This window comes from Salmo salar, chromosome ssa25 (assembly GCF_905237065.1).
Source record: "Salmo salar chromosome ssa25, Ssal_v3.1, whole genome shotgun sequence".
Classification (NCBI taxonomy): Eukaryota; Metazoa; Chordata; class Actinopteri; order Salmoniformes; family Salmonidae; genus Salmo; species Salmo salar.
The window spans coordinates 12,296,831-12,324,768 of NC_059466.1; the positions used below are offsets into that span (position 1 = coordinate 12,296,831).

At 42.0% G+C, this 27,938-nt stretch overlaps 2 protein-coding genes across 5 annotated transcripts in view; both read right to left on the reverse strand.

The window, feature by feature from the left end:
- Positions 1–2,269: 2,269 nt before the first annotated feature.
- LOC106586170 (cytohesin-interacting protein) lies at positions 2,270–6,892 on the reverse strand. The gene is made up of 8 exons (XM_014173105.2): positions 6,234–6,892; positions 5,766–5,815; positions 5,486–5,540; positions 5,275–5,377; positions 4,641–4,734; positions 4,264–4,330; positions 3,856–3,922; positions 2,270–3,623 (listed from the first exon to the last, which is right to left on the reverse strand). Exons 1-8 carry the CDS (start codon positions 6,564–6,566, stop codon positions 3,166–3,168), a joined length of 1,227 nt encoding a protein of 408 aa, XP_014028580.1. The 5' UTR covers positions 6,567–6,892; the 3' UTR covers positions 2,270–3,165.
- A 2,225-nt stretch (positions 6,893–9,117) lies between these two features.
- The window catches only part of LOC106586171 (activin receptor type-1C), a 34,526-nt gene continuing 15,705 nt past the window's right edge, over positions 9,118–27,938 (reverse strand). The window contains exons 3-10 of one of the 4 annotated variants that reach the window (XM_045707588.1): positions 22,632–22,883; positions 21,828–22,058; positions 21,486–21,653; positions 20,579–20,735; positions 19,888–20,012; positions 14,328–14,458; positions 12,093–12,222; positions 9,118–11,858 (exon numbers count right to left, since the gene is read on the reverse strand). In XM_045707588.1, coding sequence (XP_045563544.1) covers positions 12,097–12,222; positions 14,328–14,458; positions 19,888–20,012; positions 20,579–20,735; positions 21,486–21,653; positions 21,828–22,058; positions 22,632–22,883 — 1,190 coding nt within the window. In that variant the 3' untranslated portion in view covers positions 9,118–11,858; positions 12,093–12,096. Of the gene's footprint in view, positions 12,223–14,327; positions 14,459–19,887; positions 20,013–20,578; positions 20,736–21,485; positions 21,654–21,827; positions 22,059–22,631; positions 22,884–27,938 lie in introns of all 4 variants that reach the window. The other 3 variants (XM_014173108.2, XM_014173107.2, XM_014173106.2) reach the window with 3 other exon arrangements.

Below are 27,938 nucleotides of genomic sequence, written 5' to 3' on the forward strand. Positions count from 1 at the left end.
GTTTTGTGAAACTTGTGGTCTGACTGCATCACAAAGTAAATGGTTGGGTTTGTTTCAATCCTGCCCACATGCCCACAGCACACAAGAAATCATCAATTTGGAGTGCAGCTGCACAAGATCCCATCATAATGCCTGTGTAACTTAGTTGTAGTCAAAATTTCATTGCCGAGTGTGCATTTCACTAGCCAATAGTTTTTTTTAACGCATCAGTGGAGGTTGCTGAGTGGAGGAGGGCTCATAATAATGGCTGGAACAGGAAAACTGAATGGCGTCAAACACATATGTTTGATGTATTTCATACCATTCCACTTACAGTGCATTTGGAAAGTTTCAGACCCTTCCCCTTCTCCACATTTTGTTACATTACGGCCTAATTCTAAAATTGATTGAATTACATTTTTTCCTCATCAATGTACCCCATAATGACAAAGCGAAAACAAGTTTTTTTACATTTTCAGACCCTTTGCTATGAGACTCGAAATTGAGCTCAGGTGCATCTTGTTTCCATTGATCATCATTGAGATGTTTCTACAAATTGATTGGAGTCCACCTGTGGTAAATTCAATTGATTGGACATGATTTGGAAAGGCACACACCTGTCTATATAAGGTCCCACAGCTGACAGTGCATGTCAGAGAAAAAACCAAGCCATGAAGTTGAAGGAATAGAGCTCCGAGACAGGATTGTGTCAAGGCACAGATCTGGGGAAGGGTACCAAAACATTTCTGCAGCATTGAAAGTCCCCAAGAACACAGTGTCCTCCATCATTCTTAAATGAAAGTAGTTTGGAACCACCAAGATTCTTCCTAGAGCTGGCTGTCCGGCCAAACTGAGCAATCGGGGGAGAAGGGCCTTGGTCAGGGAGGTGACCAAGAACCCGATAGTCACTCTGACAGAGCTCCAGAGTTCCTCTGTGGAGATGGGAGAACCTTCTAGAAGGACAACCATCCCTGCAGCACTCCACCAATCAGGCCTTTATGGTAGAGTGGCCAGATGGAAGCCACTCCTCAGTAAAAGCCACTTGACAGCCTGCTTGGAGTTCGTCAAAAGGCACATAAAGGACTCTGACCATGAGAAACAATATTCTCTGGTCTGATGAAACCAAGATTGACATTTTTGGCCTGAATGCCAAGCTTCACGTCTTGAGGAAACCGGGCTACATCCCTACGGTGAAGCATGGTGGTGGCAGCATCATGCTGTGGGGATGTTTTTCAGCGGCAGGGATTGGGAGACTAGTCAGGATTGAGGGAAAGCTGAACAGAGCAATATACAGAGATATCCTTGATGAAAACCTGCTCCAGAGCACTCAGGACCTCAGACTGGGGTGAAGTTTCACCTTCCAACAGGACAATGAACCTAAGCACACAGCCCAGACAACGCAGGAGTGGCTTCGGGACAAGTCTCTGAATGTACTATAGTGGCCCAGCCAGAGCCCGAACTTGAACCCGATCGAACATCTCTGGAGAGACCTGAAAATAGCTGTGCACCGACGCTCCCCATCCAACCTGACAGAGCTTGAGAGAATAATGGGAGAAACGCCCAAAATACAAGTGCCAAGCTTGTAGCGTCATACCCAAGAAGACTCAAGGCTGTAATCGCTGCCAAAGGTGCTTCAACAAGGTACTGAGTAAAGGGTCTGAATACTTATGTAAATGTAATATATAAATGTGTAGTTTTTTGTAAATGTGCAAACATATAAAGTTTTTGCTTTGTTGTTAGAGGGTATTATGTGTAGACTGATGAGGAAAAAAACTATTTAATCAATTTTAGAATAAGGCTGGAAATAACTAAATGTGGAAAAATTCAAGGGGTCTGAATACTTTATGAATGCACTGTATATTGCTCCAGCCATTATCATGAGCCTGTCCTCCCCAATTTAGGTGCCACCAACCTCCTGTGAGTGCAATGCTGGCTCTTGCTGCGGAGTCCCCACTCTTGAGGCTCCAAGTCAAGTAAAAAAAAATTCTATCCATTTGAGTCTCAAGTCAGACGCGGGTCAAAGTCATGTGACGTTTGTGCTACCTATCCTTTAATTAAAGTTACGTTTGTGCTACCTACCCTTTCATTTAAGTTACGTTTGTGCTACCTACCCTTTCATTTAAGTTACGTTTGTGCTACCTACCCTTTCATTTAAGTTACGTTTGTGCTACCTACCCTTTCATTTAAGTTACGTTTGTGCTACCTACCCTTTCATTTAAGTTACGTTTGTGCTACCTACCCTTTCATTTAAGCAACAGAAGAAGATAATATGAGAGTATGAGATAGAGAATATGTGAAGAGGGACAGTTTATTTGTGCATTTTTTTACAGGTCACTTGTGTTCAGAGAATTTCAAAACATATTTTCTTTGAATCTTAATTAAAGCAGCAATATGAAGACAGCAAGCATAAAACAAATTACATTTCACGACACTCCAAGTTACTGAAAAATGTCCTGAATTACAGGAAACTTCAGATGTGTAGTTTATCAAGACAAAGTTGTAGATACATAAGCAAGCCAAACGTGGCAATGGGAACAGAAATAGTGAAGAATGTAGCACCTTCTCTGCCCACATCCTGTTTTGAACTGTGCAGTTAACCACACTTTTTTGTGACAAAACTGCCAGACATGCTGTCCAATATAACTTATTTGATCACATTTAAATATGCAACGCATACATGTCTTAAGTTATATACAAGCAAAATAATTAATTGAGGAAGATCGGGCCTTTTCATTCATAGTCATCACCCTACATCCTATGGTCACAATTTTAGAAATGGCAAGCACAATCTTTGTTTCATTGGCTGCACACACATGAACTGAGTTCTTGCGTTCCTTATTACAAATAACTGCATTCTTTATGACAAAGAATTGTTGCAATTTTAAGAATTGATGCCGTTTTCTCTAGGATTTTGGTCAAGAACAAATCCTCTGAAAATGGTTGTGTGAAAGTGCAACACCAAAGCAGTCCATCATGCACGCAGTATCTGTAGATAACTGAAGGCTTTTGTCAAAGGGAGAATGCTTGCTTCCTCCTAATGCTTCTCATGTCCATAATGCTCATATAGTATGTGTCTCTTCCCGAGTCCAGGTATGGCATCCATATTAGGACTGTCTCAGCAAGAAATGTTTGTATTGAACGTCACATCACACAAAGACGTACTGTAGCGTTCGTTCATAGCTCAGTTCAGGTGTCCTCCTCCTCCACTGAGTGGTTGAATCCAGGGATGAACTTCAGGATGTGTTTGCGGACGCTGGCTCTCCTGGCCTTCCTGGGGAGAGTCCCAAACAGGGACGACGAGGCTCTGGAGGCGTCCCATGTGGGGGAGGGGGAGGAGAGGGAACTGCTGCGGCTGGTCAGGCTACCGCTGCGGGTACGGCTGAGGCTGGCTGGGGGCCTGGGGGGCCCCTCCTCGGTGAAGTCTCTGGAGAAGAAGCAAATATCGTCTGGACTGGCCACACTGCATGGACTCGGGGAGCCCAGGTCGCCAAACACACTGGCCAGGTCACTGTCCTCCGTCATCCCACTCTGGCAGCTACTGTCACTGGAGAAGCGGTGGCCGCGGTGGCCACTGTGTCCTGACAGAGACATTGGAGATATCAGGGAGTCCATAGAGGGGTGTAGAGAACTGTCATTCAGGTTACCTTGAGACAAAAGAAGGGGAGTTAGTTGACAGTGTGAACTTATCCAACCACAGTATTCATGTGCACTATAAAGGATGTGGTTGATTGACAGGATTTTTTTTCTCAGTCAATTTCTCACAATGACGTTCAACAAAGCTCATTAATAGACAGATCAACGATTTACTCGTCATTTTCACATCAACAAAATGAGAAAGGAAGTTCTGCAGTTTCAAAGCTGGGAAAAACCCCTCACCTCGCATAAGACATTTTTCCTGTAATGTGAGCACTTGCAACTCCACTCTTTTCTCTCTCAGGGTTTGCTGTGTGGACAAAGACGCAGAATGACGATTAGACTCGGTTGACTCGGAGGTCAGCCATACAGTACTTAACATGACCTTTATAGTGATGCGTTTCCCTGTGACCCAATTCATCTATGTAGGATTAGTGATGAAATGGTGTTGAAAATACATATAGCTATACTAAACCTGTTTCAATACTGTGCTACGGTTGTTCTGTCACGTGTGCTTATTTGTGCTGTGCTGGGTGGGGTTATGTGGTTGGCTACAACACAGAGCACGCCACCCATATTTTCCACTGTAAGGTCTTATTCAACTAGGGTGTGTTACTGAAGCCAAACATCCGCCCTGTAAGAGAGACACACCTTGAGCAAGCTCATCTTCTTCTCCAGCTCAATCCTCTTCACCGCCGTCCCACACACCGTCTCCATCCTGAGATTACACAGGGACTAAATGAGCACAAACAGCAATAGCTCCGAATATAGTGCGCCAATACGGACCATGTCCCATAGGGCACTTTATAGTGCACTACTTTGACCAGGGCCCATAGAGCTCCGTTCAAATGTTGTGCACTATATTGGGAATAGGGTGCCATTTGGGAGGCCACCAAACAAAATCTCACAAATAATTCTGCACACCGTGGTACAATATCAAGGTTCATCAAAATGTTTCTATGCTCAATGTTGTTCAGAGTTACAGACAGTAACCTTTTGGCTTGGGTCTCATTGCAGGTCTTACTCACCGTAATAGGTTGGTGGATTCTCGAATCAGGTCAACGATGCGCTGATGGCTTGACCCCTCAATGCTGACCCCATTGATGGTGACGATAACATCACCTATGTGAACAGAGCAAGAGGGATAGAGAGCATATGAAAGATAGACAGAGAGAGAAAGAGTAGTCAGGCCTTTGCGTTGTTGGCCTTCCTCTGTGTGAAAGTTACATGTATTGTAATGGGTGTAACGTGGCCGTCTCTCTGAGTCAATCAGATCAAGCGTTAAGCGGCGATAGCCGACACCCGCATAGCTGATATTTTGGCAGTGTCAGAGGTGTAACTGTGTCGAAGCTAAATAATAATGACGCTCAAATTGAAAATCATAACTATTCATTTCTACCAGCCTAATCGGGGTGTACTGTAGATCACATCTCACATTTCAGTGTTCAAACTTGTAAACAAGGCTGCATGGGATTTGTCAGAATGCGACTCCGTGCAGCCAATGGCAATGTCCACTTTAAGTATAGTGACAGGAGCCGCTTGTGGATTTGACAGCCTGACACCACCAGAACAAACGCTATGCGATTGTCAGCTAAAGCGGATCTGTGAGTAGAGCGCCGAGTTTGAGCCACAGGTAGAGGAAGTAGGAGGTGGGTGTCTCACCGGCGGTCAGACCTGCACTCTCAGCTGAGCTGTCCTCCTGCACCTTGCACACAAATGTGCACATCTCCACCGCCATGCTTTTCTTCAGCTGCATGCCATACGTCTAGAACAAGAGGAATCATACTTCTGTCACTAGGCAGGACTGATGGCGCAGATAAATATTTCTTAAATGTATTTTGTATTAATTGTAAGACTGATTAAAATGTCTTACCTGAATTTCAAATCCAAAAGTCTCATTGTCTTGCTTTTGCAACATAATGGTAGTCCTATGTGCAGGCAAAATTCAGTTACACACTTGTCATAACTTGAGTCATTAAACAGAATTGTGGTGGTATCATAGTATTAACAGTCAATCAAATTTCAATCAAATGTATTTATAAAGCCCTTCTTACATCAGCTGATGTCACAAAGTGCTGTACAGAAACCCAGCCTAAAACCCCAAACAGCAAGCAAACAGTGCACTATACAAATGACAAAGGGCTTGTATTTACCTCTGAGGGTCAGTATAATCCACTAAGGAGTTTGAGCGGGCTCTGTTGGACTGGAAAGTCAAAAGTATATTTAAATACATTTTCATACATTTTATAAAAACAGTGAAAATAACTATTCTGATTATATATTCATTTAATGTAAAATAAACAATATTTAGACCAGTCTCATCATATTCCTGGTAAATAATGTGACAGAATATGTTAATTAAATCTTAAAAACACAGTATGTTTCCAAGTCCTTTTTTTCTGCTAGTGAACTAGTTTGTCTTATGTAAAACATTCATGGTCTTGGTAAATATTCATGTATACCTCTCTGATGCCAATGAAACAGTTTTATATACTATCTACAAACATCAATGACCTCTAAGAATAACAAACCGAGTGCAACTTTATAGGTCACATGACTGAAATGATACACAGTAAAACCGTTCAATCTTTTCCTGTTTCTTTCCAAGGTTTCTCACTCACCTGTTTCCAGCCTCTTGGCAGAGTCCCGGGAGTAGTCCCCCCATTCTGACTGGTTTTGTTATGGGGTTCCTTCAGAGAGTGCTGATACCATAGACGACCCTTCTTCCTCAGAGAGCCCTCCATAATGTAACTGTCCTGGCTGCCCTGTCGCAGGAGCCTGTTGAGGTTCATGGTGGATTGCATGGTGGAGTGGAGCGCTCGCTCTTCACAGCACCATATTGCAGCTCTGCTACAGATAGTTCCGTACAGTAACTCTGCTTGTGTCGTATGTGGTGTGTCCCTGCCCTGCTGTGCTGCTGAAAGCAAATGTGTCAAAGCGGAAATCCACACCATGTGATTATGGTGAACCTGTGTTAGTCGATCACAGCCCTCGCTCACTTTCTTTTCATTTTTTTCTTATTTTTCTTATGAACTGTTCGTCTGCTCTGCTGCGGCCGGGAAAAGGAATCTGCTTACGTTTTTTTTCTTTTCAAACATCCCCCTTTTCTTTTTTTCTCTTCGATTTACGGTCTGTCAGAAATCAGCAATGCATGAAAAACTACCACCTCTGTGGTCTAGTCTAGCATCACCTGCTTCCCCTTACTCCAGTTTCTGTTTTCTGAATGGGTTGGAGTCAACCTGAGCCTCTCTGGTCCGCCAAGCAAAGAGCTTCGTCTTGCGAGGACAGACAAAAGCAGGCTTTCGCTCGGGGCTAGAGACTTGCTTTACAAACACACGGCATGGGTCAATGGCTAGAAGCCATCAGACGGGGTTTGATCAAAGAGGAAATCACACACAGGCCAATGGTCAAGAATAAAAACAGGGGACAGATGTGCTAAAGAAGACTCTCACAGGACATTAAAAAAAAAAGTTTATATTGTTCTTTGAGAGTTTAGGATTTTTTCCTAATTCATTTTCTAAGATAAAGAACAATATGTATTAAGATGATTATACAGTACCTTTGCATTCATTCAAATACCCCAAACTGTATGATGTGTTTGGGATACAAAACAAATTAATTGGTCAAATAGAAACATCAGAATGTCCCACACCTAAAGCCTGTCTTTGTGACGCTGTCCCAAATGGCACTGTATTCCCTATATAGTGCACCACTTTTGACCAGAGCCCTATAAGTTGCCATTTGGGACCAGCCCTCACGAAACAGAACAGTTGACGGCAGTGTTGCCTCACTCGAATCCTCTCTGGTTCATTGAACCTGTGTGACCCATAGCAGAGCCAGCGACCGAGCTTCCACGGGACTGTCAGGCCAGTAGATTTCCCCTCCACTGTAACACTGTGTACAGACAAGGAACGCACATCATTCGCTATACAGTGTATTCGGAAAGTATTCAGACCTGTATTTGGAGAGTTTATCCCATTCTTCTCTGCAAATCCTCTCAAGCCCTGTCCAGTTGGATGGGGAGCGTCGCTGCACAGCTATTTTCAGGTCTCTCCAGAGATGTTCGACCGGGTTCAAGTTCAGGCTCTGGCTGGGCCACTCAGGACATTCAAAGACTTGTCCTGAAGCCACTCCTGCATTGTCTTGGCTGTGTGCTTCGGGTGCTTGTCCTGTTGGAAGGTGAACCTTTGCCCCAGTCAGGTCCTGAGCGCTCTGGAGCAGGTTTAAAATCAAGGATCTCTCTGCACGTTGCTCTGTTCATCTTTCCCCTCGATCCTGACTAGTCTCCCAGTCCCTGCCGCTGAAAAACATCCCCACAGCATGTTGCTGCCACCACCATGCTTCACCGTAGGGATGTGCCGGGGTTCTTCCAGACGTGATGCTTGGCATTCAGGCCAAAGAGTTCAATGTTGGTTTCATCAGACCAGAGAAACTTGTTTCTCGTGGTCTGAGAATCCTTTAGTTGCCTTTTGGCAAACTCCAAGCAGGCTGTCATGTGCCTCTTAATGAGGAGTGGCTTCCATCTGGCCCCTCTACTATAAAAGGCCTGATTGGTGGAGGGCTGCAGAGATGGTTGTCTTTCTGGAATGTTCTCCCATCTCCAGAGGAACTTTGGAGCTCTGTCAGAGTGACCATCAGGCTCTTGGTCACCTCCCTGACCAAGGCCCTTCTCCACCGATTGCGCGGAAGTAATCTAGGAAGAATCTTGGTGGTTCCAAACTACTTCCATTTAAGAATGATGGAGGACACTGTGTTCTTGGGGACCTTCAATGCTGCAGAAATGTTTTGGTACCCTTCCCCAGATCTGTGCCTCGACACAATCCTGTCTCGGAGCTCTACGGACAATTTCTTTGAACTCATGGCTTGGTTTTTGCTCTGACATGCACTGTCAACTGTGGGACCTTATATAGTCAGGTGTGTCCCTTTCCAAATCATGTCCAATCAATTGAATTTACCACAGGTGGACTCCAAATCAAGAAGTAGAAACATTTCAAGGATGACCAATGGAAACAGGATGCACCTGAGCTAACTTTCAAGTCTCATCGCAAAGGGTCTGAATACTTATGTAAATAAAAAGGTATAATTTTTATATTTTTAATTAATTATCCCCCCCCAAAATGTTATGATTGTCCAAGTTCCCGGTCACAGTGCTGTAGAATTGAATGGAGATTATGGTTAAACCGAAGCACATTCGGGAGTGGCTGACTCATCTGAGTAGTGCCGATAACAGCCAAGGTGACAAGGCTTACTTCCTCCATTTAAAACGGACAAATCTGCTGTAGTTGTCAGGTTAGCCGTCATGTCTTCTGAACCACAGTACATTTATGAATCATTGCAGAGGATAAAACGGATGACATACATAAGAAATTGTCATTTCAGGTAAACGACTGAAAATGAGAGGGAAACACTCTCATTCCGGAAGTCATGCCCTGATACTATCATAATCTGTCATGGGGAATTACATATGACAAACAAATAAGGTATTAAAAATATCAAAGAAAAATGTAATTTTCAATTAAATGTAGTTTATTGACTCACCGTTGTCACATATTTATAATAAATAGTGTAAGACTGAAAGACATATTGACATAAGAGACCCATATCGGAATTCACAACACAAAATAGTTGCTCTTGTCAACAGAAAGAATGAAGCTAATTCATTGGAGGGTGACATTTCTCAACGTAAAACCTTCTTTAGAAAACGAATACCACATTCCCAGAGCAGGCAAAACTTCCAAATTGTGTCATACACAATTTTCAAAAGATATTTGACCAGAAATTTCAGAATTAGTCTCTTTTCTTCAGAATGACAGATGGTCTATAGAAGCAAAACAATTCCACACATCATCTTGACCAGTTGTCAAACAGTGATCAGACTGTTCAGTTCCTCAGGGAAACTGACTCGACTGTAGGCCATGACAACAAAAGCACATCTTCATTTCCAATTAGACAATTAACATTAGCTTGCTTGTCCACAGGATACAGGCAGAGCACTAAATACTGCAATGTCAATATATATTTTGTTACAATTTCGGGGAAATAATTACACATATTAAGTGAAACGGTCATTGTTTTTAACGCACAAAACATAATTGTAACATTGACTTAATGATACAGCTATACGGGCAGCAGAGCAGCAAGCCTGTCACTATGTACACCTATGAAGCAACTGCATTGACCATGCTACATTGACCATGCTACTGTACATTGACCCCCCCCCCAGGCAGATGCTGACTTGCATGAACTACAAAGATGTTAAACAGCTTAGGGCTCTATTCAATCTGTATCGCTGAAGCGTTCCAGGTTGTGAGATCAAAAAGGTAATTTCCGATTGAGCCGACATATGCAGCGTTTACCGTGAATGCAGTCTTCGCTAACGCGGGAACATTGCCTTTAGATTTCAATCACGCTGTAACTCTGAACTTTAGCGAGCCAAATTCAATAGAGCCCTTATTTGCATAAGCAAACAATATAAAAGTCAACAAGAACAAATCTACATAAGTCATTAAAAGCCAAGTGTATTTTTCTAAACAGCACCCATCTTAAACAATCTCAAATCGCAGGCTTTGTTTAAGCAAAATGACACCACAGGCAATACATGGGCAAATTTTCAAACATACATTGGCAAAATGTCTGTGTGATATACACGTCGTATACCTCTGATTGAACTTGCTGCAGGCCTACACAAACAGAGCACCAGGCCTGCCATGTTGTGTACAGGAGACACCCACTGCAGATTTAGCTTATGTCCCCGTTCCTAAGCCTGTTATGGCAAGGGTTTACAAGCCAAGTCTGACAATGGCATTAGTGTTCACATAAGCAGCCTGAACACAGCCACTGTTCAAACTCACGGCTGTCTGGACTCACTGAAAAATCCCTCTTTAGTAGACAAACAAAAATATCTGGTGAACAATTTGGTCTTTTTTTTTTTTGGTGCATATTATCTTGGGTAAAGGGTGTACTGCTTTGAGTACATTATACCAACAATGTAGTACATTTTGTACTTCATTTAAAAAAAAAAAAACAATGCATGTATATATTTTCACATTGGCATTTCATAGTGTCCCTACATATTGTAGTGTTCAATTAAAGGCTTTGGATATATAAACAATATTTATATGGAATAAAACTCTTTCCATTATTACATCTATATATTAAATATATCAATATATTTAAGTGTTTTTTTTCTAAAACTTCTCTCTTCTGTAATATAACAAAAGTTGTGCTTCACAGAGAAGATGCGATTGTTAGAAAAAATACAAATGCGTTTGTGCATGTGTTTAAAGGGGCAATCTGCAATAGCTACATCTGTTTTTTTTCTTCACTTTTATTACATTAATGATATACACCCATTGATTCTTAAAGAACATAACTTATAAAATGCCTCACGAGCTAAGTAAATACTGTCGTAGCACATCGAAAACCAAAATATAAGCTTGTTTTACGCCATTGTTTGTAAACAGTGCCATTGTACACAAATACTGTATATCCTCGAAGCATGGTTAAAACCAGAGATCCTATTAAATGACTATTCTTATTTCAACTATTAGTATTCTAATTCCTAATTATATGGTTAATACTATAATATTGATATCATGGATGGTCAGTCCCATGCATCCATAGCTCGGTCTATGAATTTGAGAGTAGTTCCATTTCTCCAGCCCCGTCCCTCAGCTGTTAACCAAAAATAGCAGTGGGTGTCCACTTTGTCATTGTTAGAACTGCAGATTGCCCCTTTAATAATAATATATTGTGTTATACAACATCTTGGACTTTTTTTAAAGTTAAATACAGAGTATAGTTGATATAGGCATTATTTTTCAAGTCATATACAAAAATATATATGGATGCGTAATAGAATAGGGTGGGGTGGGGGCAGCACACACATAGCAGTTATTTTTCTGGATGTAGACCTTGGGTGTCCTTTACTAATCAGGCATAGCAGTGAGTGCATTACTCAGTAACATTTACAATATTTTTTTGCATGTTGCCTAGCACTACAGTACATACACAATTATATGGCGTGAAGCATTCAATGTGCAACTTCAAGCTTTGGGCACTTAAAAACATCTGAGGTAGCAGAGAAAAATCGGTACATTATAAATCATCCATTGACATCTAAAAAGGTCACAGTTTCATTTCCTGTTCCTTCTTGATTGGGTGATGCAGTTCCAGTCACACACTGCAGGGCAGGACAGGAGTGTTCCCTGCTGGGTCACAGCAGTAGGCTCCTTTGGCATCACAAGCTGAGAATGCACACTGCTGAGTTGTATTCATTAGCGCACAACATAGCAACAAAAAAAAACCCGAAAATGTTAGTTTCTTATTTGACAAATTCAGGTAGACCCCTCCCTGCTCCAGTCTGTTTGGTTTCTAATGAATACCACCCAATTGAGTGTTTAGTGTGGTCCAGAGGATGCTTTGCTCCGACTAATAACAGTACATTGGATGGGGGGGGGGCAGCCAGTGGACTAGCTTACCTAGCTAATCTTTGATGTCCTTGAGTACAGTCACCTGAGAGACGGTTTTCTTGACCCTCAGTGCGGTGAGGCGAGCTGCAGCATTGGCGTACCAGCACTCGCGCATCAGCTTGCCTATCACCCGCAGTGCCTAACGAATCCAGAGGGATTTTTATCAATTAAAAAGGCCCAGATTTTACATGGTCAGACCAGATTATTATGGTAATTTAGCACAGGCTCTTATCCAGAGCGACTTACAGGAAAGTGCATTCAACTAAGAATACAATGCCTTCAGAAAGTATTCATACCCATTGACTTATTCCACATTTTGTTGTGTTACAGACCGAATTAAAAATTGATTCAATATTTTTTGTTCTCACCAATCTACACACAATACCCCCTAATGACAAAGTGAAAGCGTGATTTTATAAATTTTTGCAAATATATTGAAAATACAGAAATATCTAATTTACGTAAGGACTCACACCCCTGAGTGAATACTTTGTAGAAGCACCTTTGGCAGCGATTACAGCTGTGAGTCTTTCTGGGTAAGTCCCTAAGAGTTTCCACACCCGGATTGTGCAACATTTGACCACTATTCTTTTCAAAATTATTCAAGCTCTGTCAAATTGGTTGTTTTGATCATTGCTAGACAACCAATTTCAGGTCTTGCCATATATTTTTAAATAGATTAAAGTCAAAACTAACTCAGTAACATTCACCGTCTTCTTGGTAGGTTATTGTGGTTTAGGTTGTCCTGCTGAAAGGTAAATTCATCTCCCAGTGTCTGGTGGAAAGCAGACTGAACCAGGTTTTCCTCTAGGATTTTGCCTGTGCTTAGCTCCATTCCGTTACTTTTTTAACCTGAAAAACTCCCCAGTTCTTAATGATTGAATTAAGGACCTTACTGATAATTGTATGTGTGGGGTGCAGAGATGCGGTATTCATTCAAAAATCATGTTAAACACTATTATTGCACACAGAGGGAGTCCATACAACTTATGTGACTTGTTAAGCAAACGTTTACAGTAAATTCCGGACTATAAGCCGCAACTTTTTTCCCAGGCTTTGAACCTCGCGGCTTAAACAATGATGCGGCTAACATATGGATTTTTCCCGCTTTCAATTTTTTTATATATACATTTTTTTAAACACATTCTGTGACGTTCTCAGTTTTTTGGCGGCATGAAGCTTTCATTAGACCAATGAAATTGCCGAACGGGTTAAGGTCAAACAACTTTTTTGTTTACTGTTTAGATTAAATCGAGCGCTCTCAAACTTCCCATCATTCTGATTACGGTAGTCATTTTGTCACCCTCATCATGGCAAAGACACGGAGAAATGCATATGATGCAGCTTTCAAGTTGAAGGCGATTGATCTGGCTGTTGGAAAAGGAAATAGAGCTGCTGCACGGGAGCTTGGTCTTAATGAGTCGATGATAAGACGTTGGAAACAGCAGCGTGAGGAATTGACACAGTGCAAAAAGACAACTAAAGCTTACTGCAAATTTTTTATTTCTTGTTACAAGCCGTGTTTCGTTAAAGTCTATTTATTTTGTTACAAGCCGTGTTTCGTTAAAGCCTGTGTAAAGTTCATTTGTTTCAATGTACCGGTAGGCACCTGCTGCTTATAGACATGTGCGGCTTATTTATGTTCCAAAAAATATATATATTCAATTCAGTGGGTGCGGCTTATATTCATTCAGGTGCGCTTAATAGTCCGGAAATTACGGTACTCCTGAACTTACTTGAATACTTATTGACTCAAGATAATTCAGCTTTTCATTTGTAAACATTTCGAAAAACATAATTCCACTTTGACATTATGAGGTAGTGTGTGTAGGCCAGTGACAAAACATCAATGAAATCCTTTTAAATTCAGGCTATAACAAAATGTGGAAAACGTCAAGGGGTCTGAATACTTTCCGAAGGCACTATAGGTAACATAAACCCATATTACAGTCAACACAAGTAAAAACTTCTTCAGAAACAGCAGTTCAATTTACAGAGGTAAAATTCTAAATGCTAGCCAAGCCAACATACAGTACTTACCTTATGGCACTGTAGCGGTAAAGCAAAAAATTTTTTTAAAAACATTCCAGTCTAGGGTTGTAAAATTCAGGTAACTTCACCTAAATTCCCAGGCTTCCCGGTTGGAGTATTCACAGATTTACTGCGGATTCCAGGAATCTTCCAACTAGAAAAACCTGGACACTTTGGGGAAATTACCGGAATTCAGTCAGAATCTTATCTCACCTCGCAGCTCTGCCACTGGTTGGGAATGTTAGGTCTCAGTTTCTGGTCACAGACTATCTTTCTCATGTCCTCCACAGAGGGATCTGAAGGCACCATATCATAGTAAGGCAACTGAAAATCTTCTTGAAGTCCTTTGGGGAAAAAAATACATTTTATCATCAGTTCCACGGCACAAATGTACCTCCATGAGTTCCACGGCAATATTAAACATTTTGTTTATTCAATATCAGTGGTAATATAATGATTCTTTGAAAAAAGTTCCCCAACAGTGAAAATCATGTTTTTTTTCTCTTCATCAAATTTGAATGAAAACAGTTCATATAGTAGGTTGATCCAAGTATGAAAAATGACTGTAGCTTGTATATTGAGAAAGTTGATCATAAAGTTACTTACCCCTGTAAGTAAGCATTTCATGGTTAGTCTACACCTGTTGTTTACGAAGCATGTGACAAATAAAATGTGATTTGAACGTTGTCCACATAAGGATCTGCAGTTTGTATAGTATTTGTAATTTACCCCTGAAAATCACATTTTGCCATTCCATTGTGTGAGTTATTTTTTTACAGTTGTGGTTTGTCTCATTGGGACTAATCATGATGATTGGGGGGGGGGGTTATTATTATTATTTCACTGTCCATCCCCTTTTGTCGTCTTTCCACTACCATCAAGTTGTGTAATGATAGACATTTTAGAAAATTCAACATCTACTCTGTCTGCACAGCTTCCCAGGCAACCACCGCATCAGAAATGCTGTGATACAAAATCAAAGCATATCCCCCAAGGCAAAGAAGGGGGATATCCTGTGAAGCCTGTGAAAACAGACCAAAGTGTGGGGGGGGTATTTATTTTTACCTTTATTTAACTAGGCAAGTCAGTTAAGAACAAATTCTTATGCTGTGAAGCCCGACGCAAGATACTATAAGTCATAGTTATTCATGGCTTCCTGTTAAGGCAAGGGCTGATTTCAAGGTTTTACTGCTAACCTACAAAGCATTACATGGGCTTGCTCCTACCTATCTTTCCGATTTGGTCCTGCCGTACATACCTACACGTACGCTACGGTCACAAGACGCAGGCCTCCTAATTGTCCCTAGAATTTCTAAGCAAACGGCTGACTTCCGCAACAGAGATGTAGGGCTTTCTCCTATAGAGCTCCATTTTTATGGAATGGTCTGCCTACCCATGTGAGAGACGCAGACTCAGTCTCAACCTTTAAGTCTTTACTGAAGACTTATCTCTTCAGTAGGTCCTATGATTAAGTATAGTCTGGCCCAGGAGTGTGAAGGTGAACGGAAAGGCTGGAGCAACGAACCGCCCTTGCTGTCTGTGCCTTGCCGGTTCCCCTCTTTCCACTGGGATTCTCTGCCTCTAACCCTTTTACAGGGGCTGAGTCACTGGCTTACTGGTGTTCTTCCATGCCGTCCATGGGAGGGGTGCGTCACTTGAGTGGGTTGAGTCACTGACGTGGTCTTCCTGTCTGGGTTGGCGCCCCCCCTTGGGTTGTGCCATGGCGGAGATCGTTGTGGGCTATACTCGGCCTTGTCTTAGGACGGTAAGTTGGTGGTTGGAGACATCCCTCTAGTGGTGTGGGGGCTGTGCTTTGGCAAAGTGGGTGGGGTTATATCCTGCCTGTTTGGCCCTGTCCGGGGTATCATCGGATGGGGCCACAGTGTCTTCTGATCCCTCCTGTCTCAGCCTCCAGTATTTATGCTGCAGTAGTTTATGTGTCGGGGGCTAGGGTCAGTCTGTTACATCTGGAGTATTTCTCTTGTCTTATCCGGTGTCCTGTGTGAATTTAAATATGCTCTCTCTAATTCTCTCTTTCTCTCTTTCTGTCTTTCTCTCGGAGGACCTGAGCCCTAGGACCATGCCTCAGGACTACCTGGTATGATGACTCCTTGCTGTCCCCAGTCCACCTGGCCGTGCTGCTGCTCCAGTTTCAACTGTTCTGCCTGCGGCTATGGAACCCTGACCTGTTCACCGGACATGCTTGTTGCACCCTCGACAACTACTATGATTATTATTATTATTTGACCATGCTGGTCATTTATGAACATTTTAACATCTTGACCATGTTCTGTTATAATATCCACCCTGCACAGCCAGAAGAGGACTGGCCACCCCTCATAGCCTGGTTCCTCTCTAGGTTTCTTCCTAGGTTTTTGGCCTTTCTAGGGAGTATTTCCTAGGGAGTTTTTCCTAGCCACTGTGCTTCTTTCACATGCATTGCTTGCTGTTTGGGGTTTTAGGCTGGGTTTCTGTAAGGCACTTTGAGATATCAGCTGATGTACGAAGGGCTATATAAATAAATTTGATTTGATGTAAAATCAATTGAGCATTTCAGACACACACATTCCAAATACAAACATTGAAAAGTTTCAGAAAAAAAGTCTGACTAAATATTGCATATTTCAAATTGGGTACTTCAAAAATACCACAATACACATTGTAGAATGAGTATATCACTACATCAACGAATTGATAGCATCATAACTCTGAACAGTAAATAAAAGGAAATTAAATTCACTACCCATTTAACAAACATTTCCCTCATAACATTTTTGAAAAAAGAACAGGCTTGCAAAAGTATTCATCCCCCTTGCAGTTTTTGTTGTGTTACAACCTGTAATTTAAATAGATTTTTATTTGGATTTCATGTAATGGACATACACAAAATAGTCCAAATTGGTGAAGTGAAATTTAAAAAAATAACTTGTTTAATTATTATTTTTTTAAACTGAAAAGTGGTGCGTGCATATGTATTCACCCCCATTGATGTGAAGACCCTAAATAAGATCTGGTGCAATTAGAAGCCACATAATTAGTTAAATAAAGTACACCTGTGTGTAATCTAAGTGTCACATGATCTCAGTACACAGTTGAAGTCGGCAGTTTACATACACTAAGGTTGGAGTCATTAAAACTTGTTTTTCAACCACTCCAAATGTCTTAACAAACTATACTTTTGGCAAGTCGGTTAGGACATCTACATTGTGCACGACAAGTAATTTTTCCAACAATTGTCTACAGACAGATTATGTCACTTATAATTCACTGTATCACAATGCCAGTGGGTCAGATGTTTACATACACTAAGTTGACTGTGCCTGTAAACAGCTTGGAAAATTCCAGAAAATGATTTCATGGCTTTAGAAGCTTCTGATAGGCTAATTGACATCATTTGAGGCAATTGGAGGTGTACCTGTGGATATATTTCAAGGCCTACCTTCAAACTCAGTGCCTCTTTGCTTGACATCATGGGAAAATCAAAAGAAAAATTGTAGACTTACACAAGTCTGATTCATCCTTGGGAGCAATTTCCAAACGCCCGAAGGTACCACGTTCATCTGTACAAACAATAGTACGCAAGTATAAACACCATGGGACCACGCAACCGTCATACCGCTCAGGAAGGAGACGCGTTCTGTCTCCTAGAGATGAACGTGCTTTGGTGCGAAAAGTGCAAATCAATCCCAGAACAACAGCAAAGGACCCTGTGAAGATGCTGGAGGAAACAGGAACAAAAGTATCTATATCCACAGTAAAACGAGTCCTATATCGAAATAACCTGAAAGGCCACTCAGCAAGGAAGAAGCCACTGCTCCAAAACCACCATAAAAAAGCCAGACTACGGTTTGCAACTGCACATCGGGACAAAGATCGTACTTTTTGGAGAAATGTCCTCTGGTCTGATGAAACAAAAATAGAACTGTTTGGCCATAAGGACCATTGTTATGTTCAGAGGAAAAAGGGGGATGCTTGCAAGCCGAAGAACACCATCCCAACTGTGAAGCACAGGGGTGGCAGCATCATGTTGTGGGGGTGCTTTGCTGCAGGAGGGACTGGTGCACTACACAAAATAGATGGCATCATGAGGAAAGAAAATTATGTGGATATATTGAAGCAACATTAGTCAGGAAGTTAAAGCTTGGTCGCAAATGGGTCTTCCAAATGGACAATGACCCTAAGCATACTTCCAAAGTTGTGGGAAAAAGGCTTAAGGACAACAATCAATGACAACTACGTGCTACAAACTTGTAGGCCTATTGTCTGTTGTCACCAGACAATAGGCCTACAAGCCCTCTTTCCAGCCTCTCTCAACCCATTGTGGACAGTGAGCACTGATGGAGGGATTGTGCGTTCCTGGTGTAACTCGGGCAGTTATTGTTGCCATCTTGTACCTGTCCCGCCGGTGTGATGTTAAGATGTACCGATCCTGTGCAGGTGTTGCTACACGTGGTCTGACACTGCGAGGACAATCAGCTGTCCGTTCTGTCTCCCTGTCTTAGGCGTCTCACAGTACAGATATTGCCATTTATTTCCCTGGCCACATCTGCAGTCCTCATGCCTCCTTGCAGCATGTTCACACAGATGAGCAGGGACCCTGGGCATCTTTCTTGTGGTGTTTTTCAGAGTCAGTAGAAAGGACACTAGGGAGGCCTATGTTTTCATTACCGTGACCTTAATTGCCTACCGTCTGTAAGCTGTTAGTGTCTTAACGACCTTTCCACAGGTGCACGTTCATTAGTTGTTTATGGTTCATTGAACAAGCATGGGAAAAAGTGTTTAAATCCTTTACAATGAAGGTCTGTGAAGTTATTTGGATTTTTAAGAATTATCTTTGAAAGACAGGGTCCTAAAAAAGAGACGTTTCTTTTTTTTGCTGAGTTTAGATGGCTAGACTATATTTGCTTTGCTTATATGGTGGTGAGGACAGTAGTCCTACTGACAACTTCACCAGGACGAGGATCAATTGATGTTTACTGATCATGAAAAGCATGCAGTTACATGCTGAATAACTCTGATGATAGAGATAAATGTGGAATAATCTGAAATGTGTAGTTCTGACAATGCTCTTCAAGAGGTGATGATATTAAAACCAAATAGTTATAACATTTAACAATCCCTTGAAAATGGCACGTAGTTGTCATTGGTTTTAGCAGAGCTGGTGGTCTCCTTGCCCCCCGGTGGCCAAATCGAACACTCTGCACCATATCGTGACGTTTTATTGATAAAAGCTGTCAGTCAAGGTGCGCTCATGAATATAAACTCCCTTACCACTCCGCCTGTTCTTTCAGGCTTCCTGATAGTTAGAGATGAGAGAAAAAGGTACAACTTGATTCAATTCTGAACATTTTAATAGTGTAAAAATATTATGGGTGATGTTTTGGTCATTCAAAAGGCAATTTTTACTTGTGCTGTACCTTTAATATTTATAAAATGATGAATCACTGAATAAAGTCATTTGAGTCATCTACCCAATAACTGCATCAGTCACTGCTCCAGGCTCATTTATTTCAGTGCATTAGCTGCACAGACTGGACACTTCCATTCCATTTGCTTAAGGTTGCTTTTGTACTAAGAGTTAAATAACTTGATTTGTGTCCCAAATGACACCCTATATAGAGGTTCCCTGGTCAAAAGTAGTGTACTATACAGCGAATAGAATATTCGTTTCAGCTTTAAATAGTGTAATTCCTAGGAGTGCATTAGTTGCACAGTCTGGGGATTTCCATTTTATTTGCTTCAGCTTGCTTCTTTTTTATTTTTTATAACTTACCCCTTACAGAACACCTCCGTGCCAGTTCCCAGAACACCAGGCCCAGGGAGTAGATATCGGCCCGCTTGAATGACTCAAAGCTGCTCATATTGATCGTGTCATCCAGCAGTTCTGGTGCCATGTACCTGCCAGGAGGGAGGATACACTTGTTAACTTCTAATTAACTGGGTTTTAGGGTGAGAGTCAACAATGACGCATCTGTCCTTTAGAGTACGAAGACTCAATGTCCTGGCAGAGATACACAGAGATACGCATAGTCAGTTTATTATTATAGATACAGGGCTCCATGTGAGCTGTGGTCCAATCATTCTGTTAACAGTTTACAAGAAAAGCATATGGTGGCCCTAAACATTTAAAAAAAGAGCTCTGAATGATGGAGAGAGCACGTGGAAGGGGATACCTGTCGGTTAGCCATCAATCTCCTAAACGAAGGCGAGTGACGTGAGGTAAAGGCTTGGTGTATGTAGCAAATGGCACCCTATTCTCTAGTGCACTACTTTAGACCAGAGCTGTGGCATTTGGGACGTACACAAAGTCAATGTGAGACCTTCCTGATCGTCGGCTCAATATTTCTCCCTCCATCTCTCTAAAAGGACATAAAGATAAAATACTAATAATTGAATAAGTTGATTAAAGCGGCCAATAAACATGCCCATCTCTCTCTTCTCTCAGGTAAAAGCTGCCTAGTTACCTCTTTGTTCCTACTCTGTGATTGGACGGTATGTCGATGGTGTTGGTGCTGGAGTCGTGTTTCACGGCCAATCCCAGGTCTGCTATGACGGCTGTCCCATTCTTCTTCACCAGGATGTTTTTAGACTTGATGTCTCTGTGGGCAATGGCAGGTTTCCCTGTAAGACAGATCCCAAATCAGAGTTATATTACATGTCATTTCAACTTGCTAACGTGACACATGGGGTTTGCTGTCACCGTTGTATGGCCCTTGCAAAATAGATTCCCAGGGCTAAGAATAATAGATGTACACATTACAATACAGTTATACTTCATGTCATTTCAATAACTTGCGAACAGGATAGATGTTTGTTTTCACTGCTTTATGACCCTTGCAAAACAGAAGTCTGGTGCTCACAATCGACTAACAGTAGTACTGTGTAAACAACTGACACAAAGAAAACTCATTCAGAAGAAAATAACGTATGTGTTATATTGTAACTATTGAAGTAGGGCTTTGGTTATGAATGTGACACGGTCACTACAGCAAGTAACAAGCAACACAAAGAACTGTGCTTGGGAAAGTAGCTAAGAATAACAAAGCGCTCCACAAATGAGGGATTTCTGCTGTTAGTGCTTTGTACAGTAGGAGGCTCTCACCTAGTCACAGTGAGTAATCTTCTGACCTTTGGTAAATAAATACATGTGAATCCTGTGGGATGTTAAATAGATAATCTATAGCAGGAATGGCATCATTGCAACACTAGACACAGATACACAGGTCTGCAATTGTTACTGAATTGGAGGCTACTATACTGCAAATAAGAGCCGAGGGCATGGTATATATATATATCTGTGGAGCTATGGCTAGGACCTGGGAGCTGTAGTGCCCGATCTAGGCAGAGAGGATTGCGGTGCCAGTCCCTCACCCTGAGTGCCAATGATCTCCATGTGGAGGTGTGCCAGGCCGCTGGTGATGGACAAGGCCAGGACGATCATGCAGTCCACAGACACTGTGTACCTGTTCAGGTAGTCAAACAGAGAGCCGTGCTCGTGGTACTCTGACACCAGCCACAGCTGGGTCCAAGAGCCGTTATCTGCAACACAAAAACAGCAAAGGGCATGGTCATACACCTGGGGGTTAGTGTATGCGTACAGTCCTATTGAGAACGTTGGTCTCACATGGTCAAAACAACAGAGATGACCCTGGTCAAAAGTAGTGCACTTAATGAGGAGCAGGGTGCCATTTGCCCAAATGTGTCAATAAGTACCTTTGTTATCGGCTGCGATGAATCCCAGGATGCTCTCGTGTCGGAGCATGATGGTCTGGTAGATCTCTGCCTCTCTGAACCAGGACCTCTCGTCTCGGGATGAGAAGATCTTCACCGCTACATCCTCCCCTCGCCACCTCCCTCGCCACACCTCCCCGAAGCGGCCCTTCCCAATGGTCTCCTGCAGCACGATGGTCCGAGCTATTGTCCGCTGTACCAGCAGCGGCAGCCCTGTGAAACAAAAACGAAATCAGTTTAATCAGGATTTCATGTTTTATTTTCTTTAACCAGGCAAGTCAGTTAAGAAAAAAATTATTATTTACAATGACAGCCTACCCCGGCCGAACCCGGATAGCGCTGGGCCAATTGTGCGCCGCCCTATGGGACTCCCAATCACGGTCGGTTGTGATACAGCCTGGAATTGAACCAGGGTCTGTAGTGACGCCTCTAGCCATGAGATGCAGTGCCTTAGACCGCTGCGCCACTCGGGAGCCCTCGGGAGTTACAACTGATCTGCCAGGAACATCATCTAATTGAAAACTCTCTGAACTCCACTTGTTTCTCTCACTTCCTGCCCATTGTGTCCATATCAAGCAAATAAAATGGTGTTCAATATTAAAACATCAAATTGATTCAAAACGCTACACTCACCGTGAGATCTATCTATCAGAGCGCCATTACCTGCTCTCCTCTGTTGTGCGCCTAAATGGAATCCCCATTACAGACCCAATGACTTGGAAAGGGATGGCCGTTCTAGTGATTCTATTTCTATGACTGTAAATGCATTTGTAGACCCTCTCTTACCGGAGCCTGAGCCGGACGTGCTCATGTCATAGATGAGATCTTTAATACACTTGTCGGGGGACATGAGACTCTGGTCGTCCAGGGGCTCCTCCACGTCATTCTTGTGGGCCCGGTTGTAGGCACAGCGCTGGCCCTGCACCACACACACCCCCAGCAGGATGCTCACACACAGCAGGGCAGAGGGAACCAGGATGGCCGCTGCCAGCTCCAGCCTGCCCCAGCCGGGCTCCTCCGAAGGCCTCTCAACATAGCCTACACAACACACAGAAGCATACACACCATACTATGTATTCAAAAACAGAGGGCCTCATTCAGTAACAAGACGATCAGTAGATTAAATGTGCAATGGCCCACACATTTGTGATATAAGATTTTAAAAACACGGATGGAGAATGTTTAGGGATGAAAAAAAATATATATACACACACTTCCTGAACTCAAATAATACATAGGCTAATACTTCATGATCCCTATGCCCTCTAGTGGTCATTTTCAACTTTATTCATTAACCCATTACTACCAATAATGTACAGTACGTCAATGTAGTAACATACGGTACCAGCTTGTGGTCAAAATATGAAGCGAAAGAAATCTCGCCAAAAACAAAGGCTCCATTCTGTTCACCAGCAGCTAACAATGTTATGAATATGGTTGTGTCCCAAATGACCTCCAAAAGTAGTGCACTACCTTTGACCAGAACCATATGGGGTTGCCAGTATAATTTACTCCATGATCATTTAGTCAGACCGATCCTGGACTGGGTGCTATTCTGCTTAAAAACAACTTTGACTTGCCAAACGATGTTGTGCGTTAGTATGGATACAGAAAGGCTCAGGCACCCAGGCTAGACAGAAAACCATCCATCCAGAAAATTAAATACAGCCCTTCAGCTAGTCTAAATCCTCTCAGATCCTGAGAAACTTGAATTTGGCAGATGCAGAGTTAGGTTTGCAATTAAACACGTTTCTAAAAAGACCTGTTCTATGCCAGATGTTCTCAGGCAAATCAGATTCATCAGCAGCACAAGATACAGAAGCAGGGTTTTACTGGCCATAGCTTTTATAAGTTCAGCTTGTTTTTACCAATAATACATTCCATGGAGTCATTTACTGACTGCAAAATGCATCTTGGAGATAAGTATCTAGACTATGAATCACTCAGCATATGACATGGCTCTGGCTGTACTGCCAGACATACACAGTAAGCCTAACTTTGTGTCGTTATTTTTGGGGAAATTAATGAGCACTGACTGAATGACATTTATGCAAATGTCCTGGAATTACCATGGGAATACTAAATTATTCAAGAATTAAAAAAAAGTAATGAAGCAGTTATTTTTCAAAGTTGGAATAGCCTTCATATCAACAAAACAGAACGTGCACTCTAGAGCTTAAGTTGCATCATGTTATTTTGACCTGCTGGTCTTATCCCCAAATACAGGAATAGTCTTTAAATGTCCTCATCTAGTAAGACGTCTTGCAACATTGACAGGGTGAGAACTGTACACAGATATGTGAACTGTACACAGATATGTGAACACGACAACCCAAGTCAACTATTTCATAACACGTCTTTCCCTTTAACCTAAAAAGCCTTTCTACCACCCGTCCAAGTAGAGCAAAGCAAGTCACTCAACGAAGCACGCAAAACAACAGAAAAAAAATGAATAAAAATCAGTCTCTAACCTCCATTGCCCTACTGGTTAAAAGATTGAATGTTTTTCAACATGGATATCAGTTGGATGCACTTGGGACATATCTACTTCCCCATATGCTTTAAATAGGCCACTTATCTGTGTCTAATGTTGGGAGGCTACTTTGGGAGTGGCATGTGTTAAGGCAGCAATCTCAAGTCATTCATCATTTTTTTGACATATTCAAATATTTGTATCCAAATCACAATATCTACGCGACGGTATGAAACAACGTGTTCTTAAGACTAGGCAAATTTCTGGAAATCAACGTCACCGGATTGAAATAAAGAACAGTCATTATGACAAGAAATAGAGTCTATAGAACGGGCCTCCCCGTTCAAAACATTGATGGCATAATGGGTGGACAGGCAGCCATTGCTAGCGTACCCATAGGAGCTAGATCATATATTCAATTTCTATGCACTAGGCAGATACAGCATTTTACATGCGCAGAGCCATTTTATTATAGATTTCAAACATCACGACTATAGTGGGCTAAAGTTATCTCAACTACCCTTTGAACTTTCAGTCATGTGCTCTAACCGGTTACAATAAGATCCATAAACATATCTAAACGAGCTTGTTTTCACGTGATCCATATATATATAAATAACACACACACACACACACACACACACACACACACACACACACACACACACGTTCAAAAGTTTGGGGTAAAAGCAACTCCGGGATGCTGGCCACCTGACAGGTGCAGCATATCAAGAAGCTGATTAAACATCATGAGCATTACACAGGTGTACCTTCTGCTGGGGACAATAAAATGCCACCTTAAAAAAGTGCAGTTGTCACATAACACAATGCCACAGATGTCTCAAGTAAAGGGAGTGCGCAATTGGCATGCTGACCGCAGGAAAGTCCACAAGAGCTGTTGCCAGAGACTTGAACGTTAATTTCTTTACCATAAGCTGCTTCCAAATTTTAGAGAATTTGGCCTCACAACCGTAGACCACGTGTATGGTGTTGTGTGGGTGAGCGGTTTGCTGATGTCAACATTGTGCCCCATGGTGACGGTGGGGCTATGGCATGGGCAAGCATAAGCTACGGACAACGAACACAGTTGCATTTTATCGATGGCAATTTGAATGCACAGAGATACCGTGACGAGATCCTAAGGCCCATTGTTGTGCCATTCATCCGCCGCCATCACCTCATGTTACAGCATGATAATGAACAGCCCCATGTCGCAAGGATCTGTACACAATTCCTGGAAGCTGAAAATGTCCCAGTTCTTCCATGGCCTACATACTCACCAGACACGTCACCCATTGCACATGTTTGGGATGCTCTGGATCGTTGTGTACGACAGTGGGTTCCAGTTCTCGCCAATATCCAGAAACTTGGCACAGCCATTGAAGAGGAGTGGGACAACATTCCACAGGCCACAAGCAACAGCCTGATCAACTCTATGCGAAGGAGATGTGTCACGCTGCCTGAGGCAAATGGTGGTCACACCAGATACTGACTGGTTTTCTGATCCACGCCCCTACTTTTTTTTAAGGTATCTGTGACCAACAGATGTCTATCTGTATTCCCAGTCATGTGGAATCCATAGATTAGGGCCAAATGTACTTAAATTGACTGATTACCTTATATGAACTGTAAAACAGCTATACACACACACACACTTCATCCACAGCGATAGTAGTCAGTTATATCATTGTCTAAGTGGCCTTTATGAGTTACTGATAAAGCGGTCGTCTTTTCTCTGTAGCTCGGGTAATTTGGAAGCTGTTGGACCACTCTGCTTCGGTACATACAATCAATGTGGTTACCAGGGGAACGGTAATCAAGGTCATAGCACAGGCACTGAAGAATAGAGGAAATAGAGAGTGTAGTCCGTACCCTCTTAAAATACAAGTCCGTACCCTCTTAAAATACAAGGTCGTCAGCAATAGTGCAGTTCTCCTCTGAAACAGCAGCAAGCACTTAAACATCCCCATATCCATTCATACCCGAAGTCGTTGTGTAGACTATCATCTGTGAACAACTGATGAATGTTACCTTTAACAACTTTATCATAATGTGTGTATTTTTCACATCAAAGGGTCTAAGTATACTCTGATGATTGGTCTGGATCCTACAGCGTCACTGTAATTCAGTTATTACCAACCCTGGAGAGATACCGGGTGTGCAGGCTTTTGTTCAAGCCCAGAAGTCTGATTCGACTTAACTTTTCTAAACCTTATATATAAGATTCGAGATATAAGAAGCTTTATGACACACACACACACACACACACACACACACCCAAAATAGTTATATGGAAAATGTCAGATAGGTCAATTATATGATATGAAGAGTACAAGATGTTCTATTCTAGGGTTTTAGGCTATTTAGGGAGCGAGCCGATGTCAACTTTCAAGGTACAGCACTGCTACACTGCTACTGCAAGCTGTACACTGAGTGTACAAAACATTAGGAATGCCTGCTCTTCCATGACAGACTGAAAAAGTGAATCCAGGTGAAAGCTATGATCCCTTATTGAGGTCACTTGTTAAATCCACTTCAATCAGTGTAGACAGGGGCGGAAATCCCGGGGGGGACGGGGGACACACGACCCCCCCATCCTGGGAAAAATATGATTTGTCCCCCCCAATATATCACTGAAACATAACTATGTAATTTAAATAATATTAATAATACGCAATGAAAGCAATTGTGCTGATTATAGACACTTAATAGCGCGTTTTTAAGTTTCAAAAGATTGCGACCCCCCCGCCCTTTGCCTCACAATGGTTTGATCCACTGCCAGTTCCTTAGCTTGCTAGGTAACAGAGAGGTCATATCTACTGTCTGAAAGGCACTCAATGCACGTAACTGACGTGAGGTTAACCTCTATGGGACCGGCGGGACGAATTCGTCCCACCTACGTAACAGCCAGTTGAATCCTGTGGCGCGATTTTCAAAACCTTTGAAATGCTATTACTTCAATTTCTCAAACATATGACTATTTTACAGCTATTTAAAGACAAGACTCTCGTTAATCTAACCACACTGTCCGATTTCAAAAAGGCTTTACAACGAAAGCAAAACATTAGATTATGTCAGCAGAGTACACAGCCAGAAATAATCAGACACCCATTTTTCAAGCTAGCATATAATGTCACAAAAACCCAGAAGACAGCTAAATGCAGCACTAACCTTTGATGATCTTCATCAGATGACACACCTAGGACATTATGTTATACAAAACATGCATTTTTTGTTCAATCAAGTTCATATTTATATCAAAAACCAGCTTTTTACATTAGCATGTGACGTTCAGAAAAAGCATACCCCGCAAACTTCCGGGGAATTTACTAACAATTTACTAAATTACTCACGATAAACGTTCACAAAAAGCATAACAATTATTTTAAGAATTATAGATACATTACTCCTCTATGCACTCGATATGTCCGATTTTAAAATAGCTTTTCTGATGAAGCACATTTTGCAATATTCTGAGTAGATAGCCCGGCATCACAGGGCTAGCTATTTAGACACCCGGCAAGTTTAGCCTTCACCAAAATCCCATTTACTATAACAAAAATGGTCTTACCTTTCCTGTTCTTCGTCAGAATGCACTCCCAGGACTGCTACTTCAATAA

What these genes read in the sequence shown, in the direction of transcription:
- LOC106586170 (XM_014173105.2), bottom strand. Translation starts at nt 6,566, where the DNA reads ATGGTGTGGATTTCCGCTTTGACACATTTGCTTTCAGCAGCACAGCAG. An exon ending in GAATCCACCAACCTATTACG is followed by an intron (nt 4,331 to 4,640) that starts GTGAGTAAGACC and finishes GTGTAATCTCAG; the next exon opens with GATGGAGACGGTGTGTGGGA. An exon ending in GGAAAAATGTCTTATGCGAG is followed by an intron (nt 3,624 to 3,855) that starts GTGAGGGGTTTT and finishes TTTTGTCTCAAG; the next exon opens with GTAACCTGAATGACAGTTCT.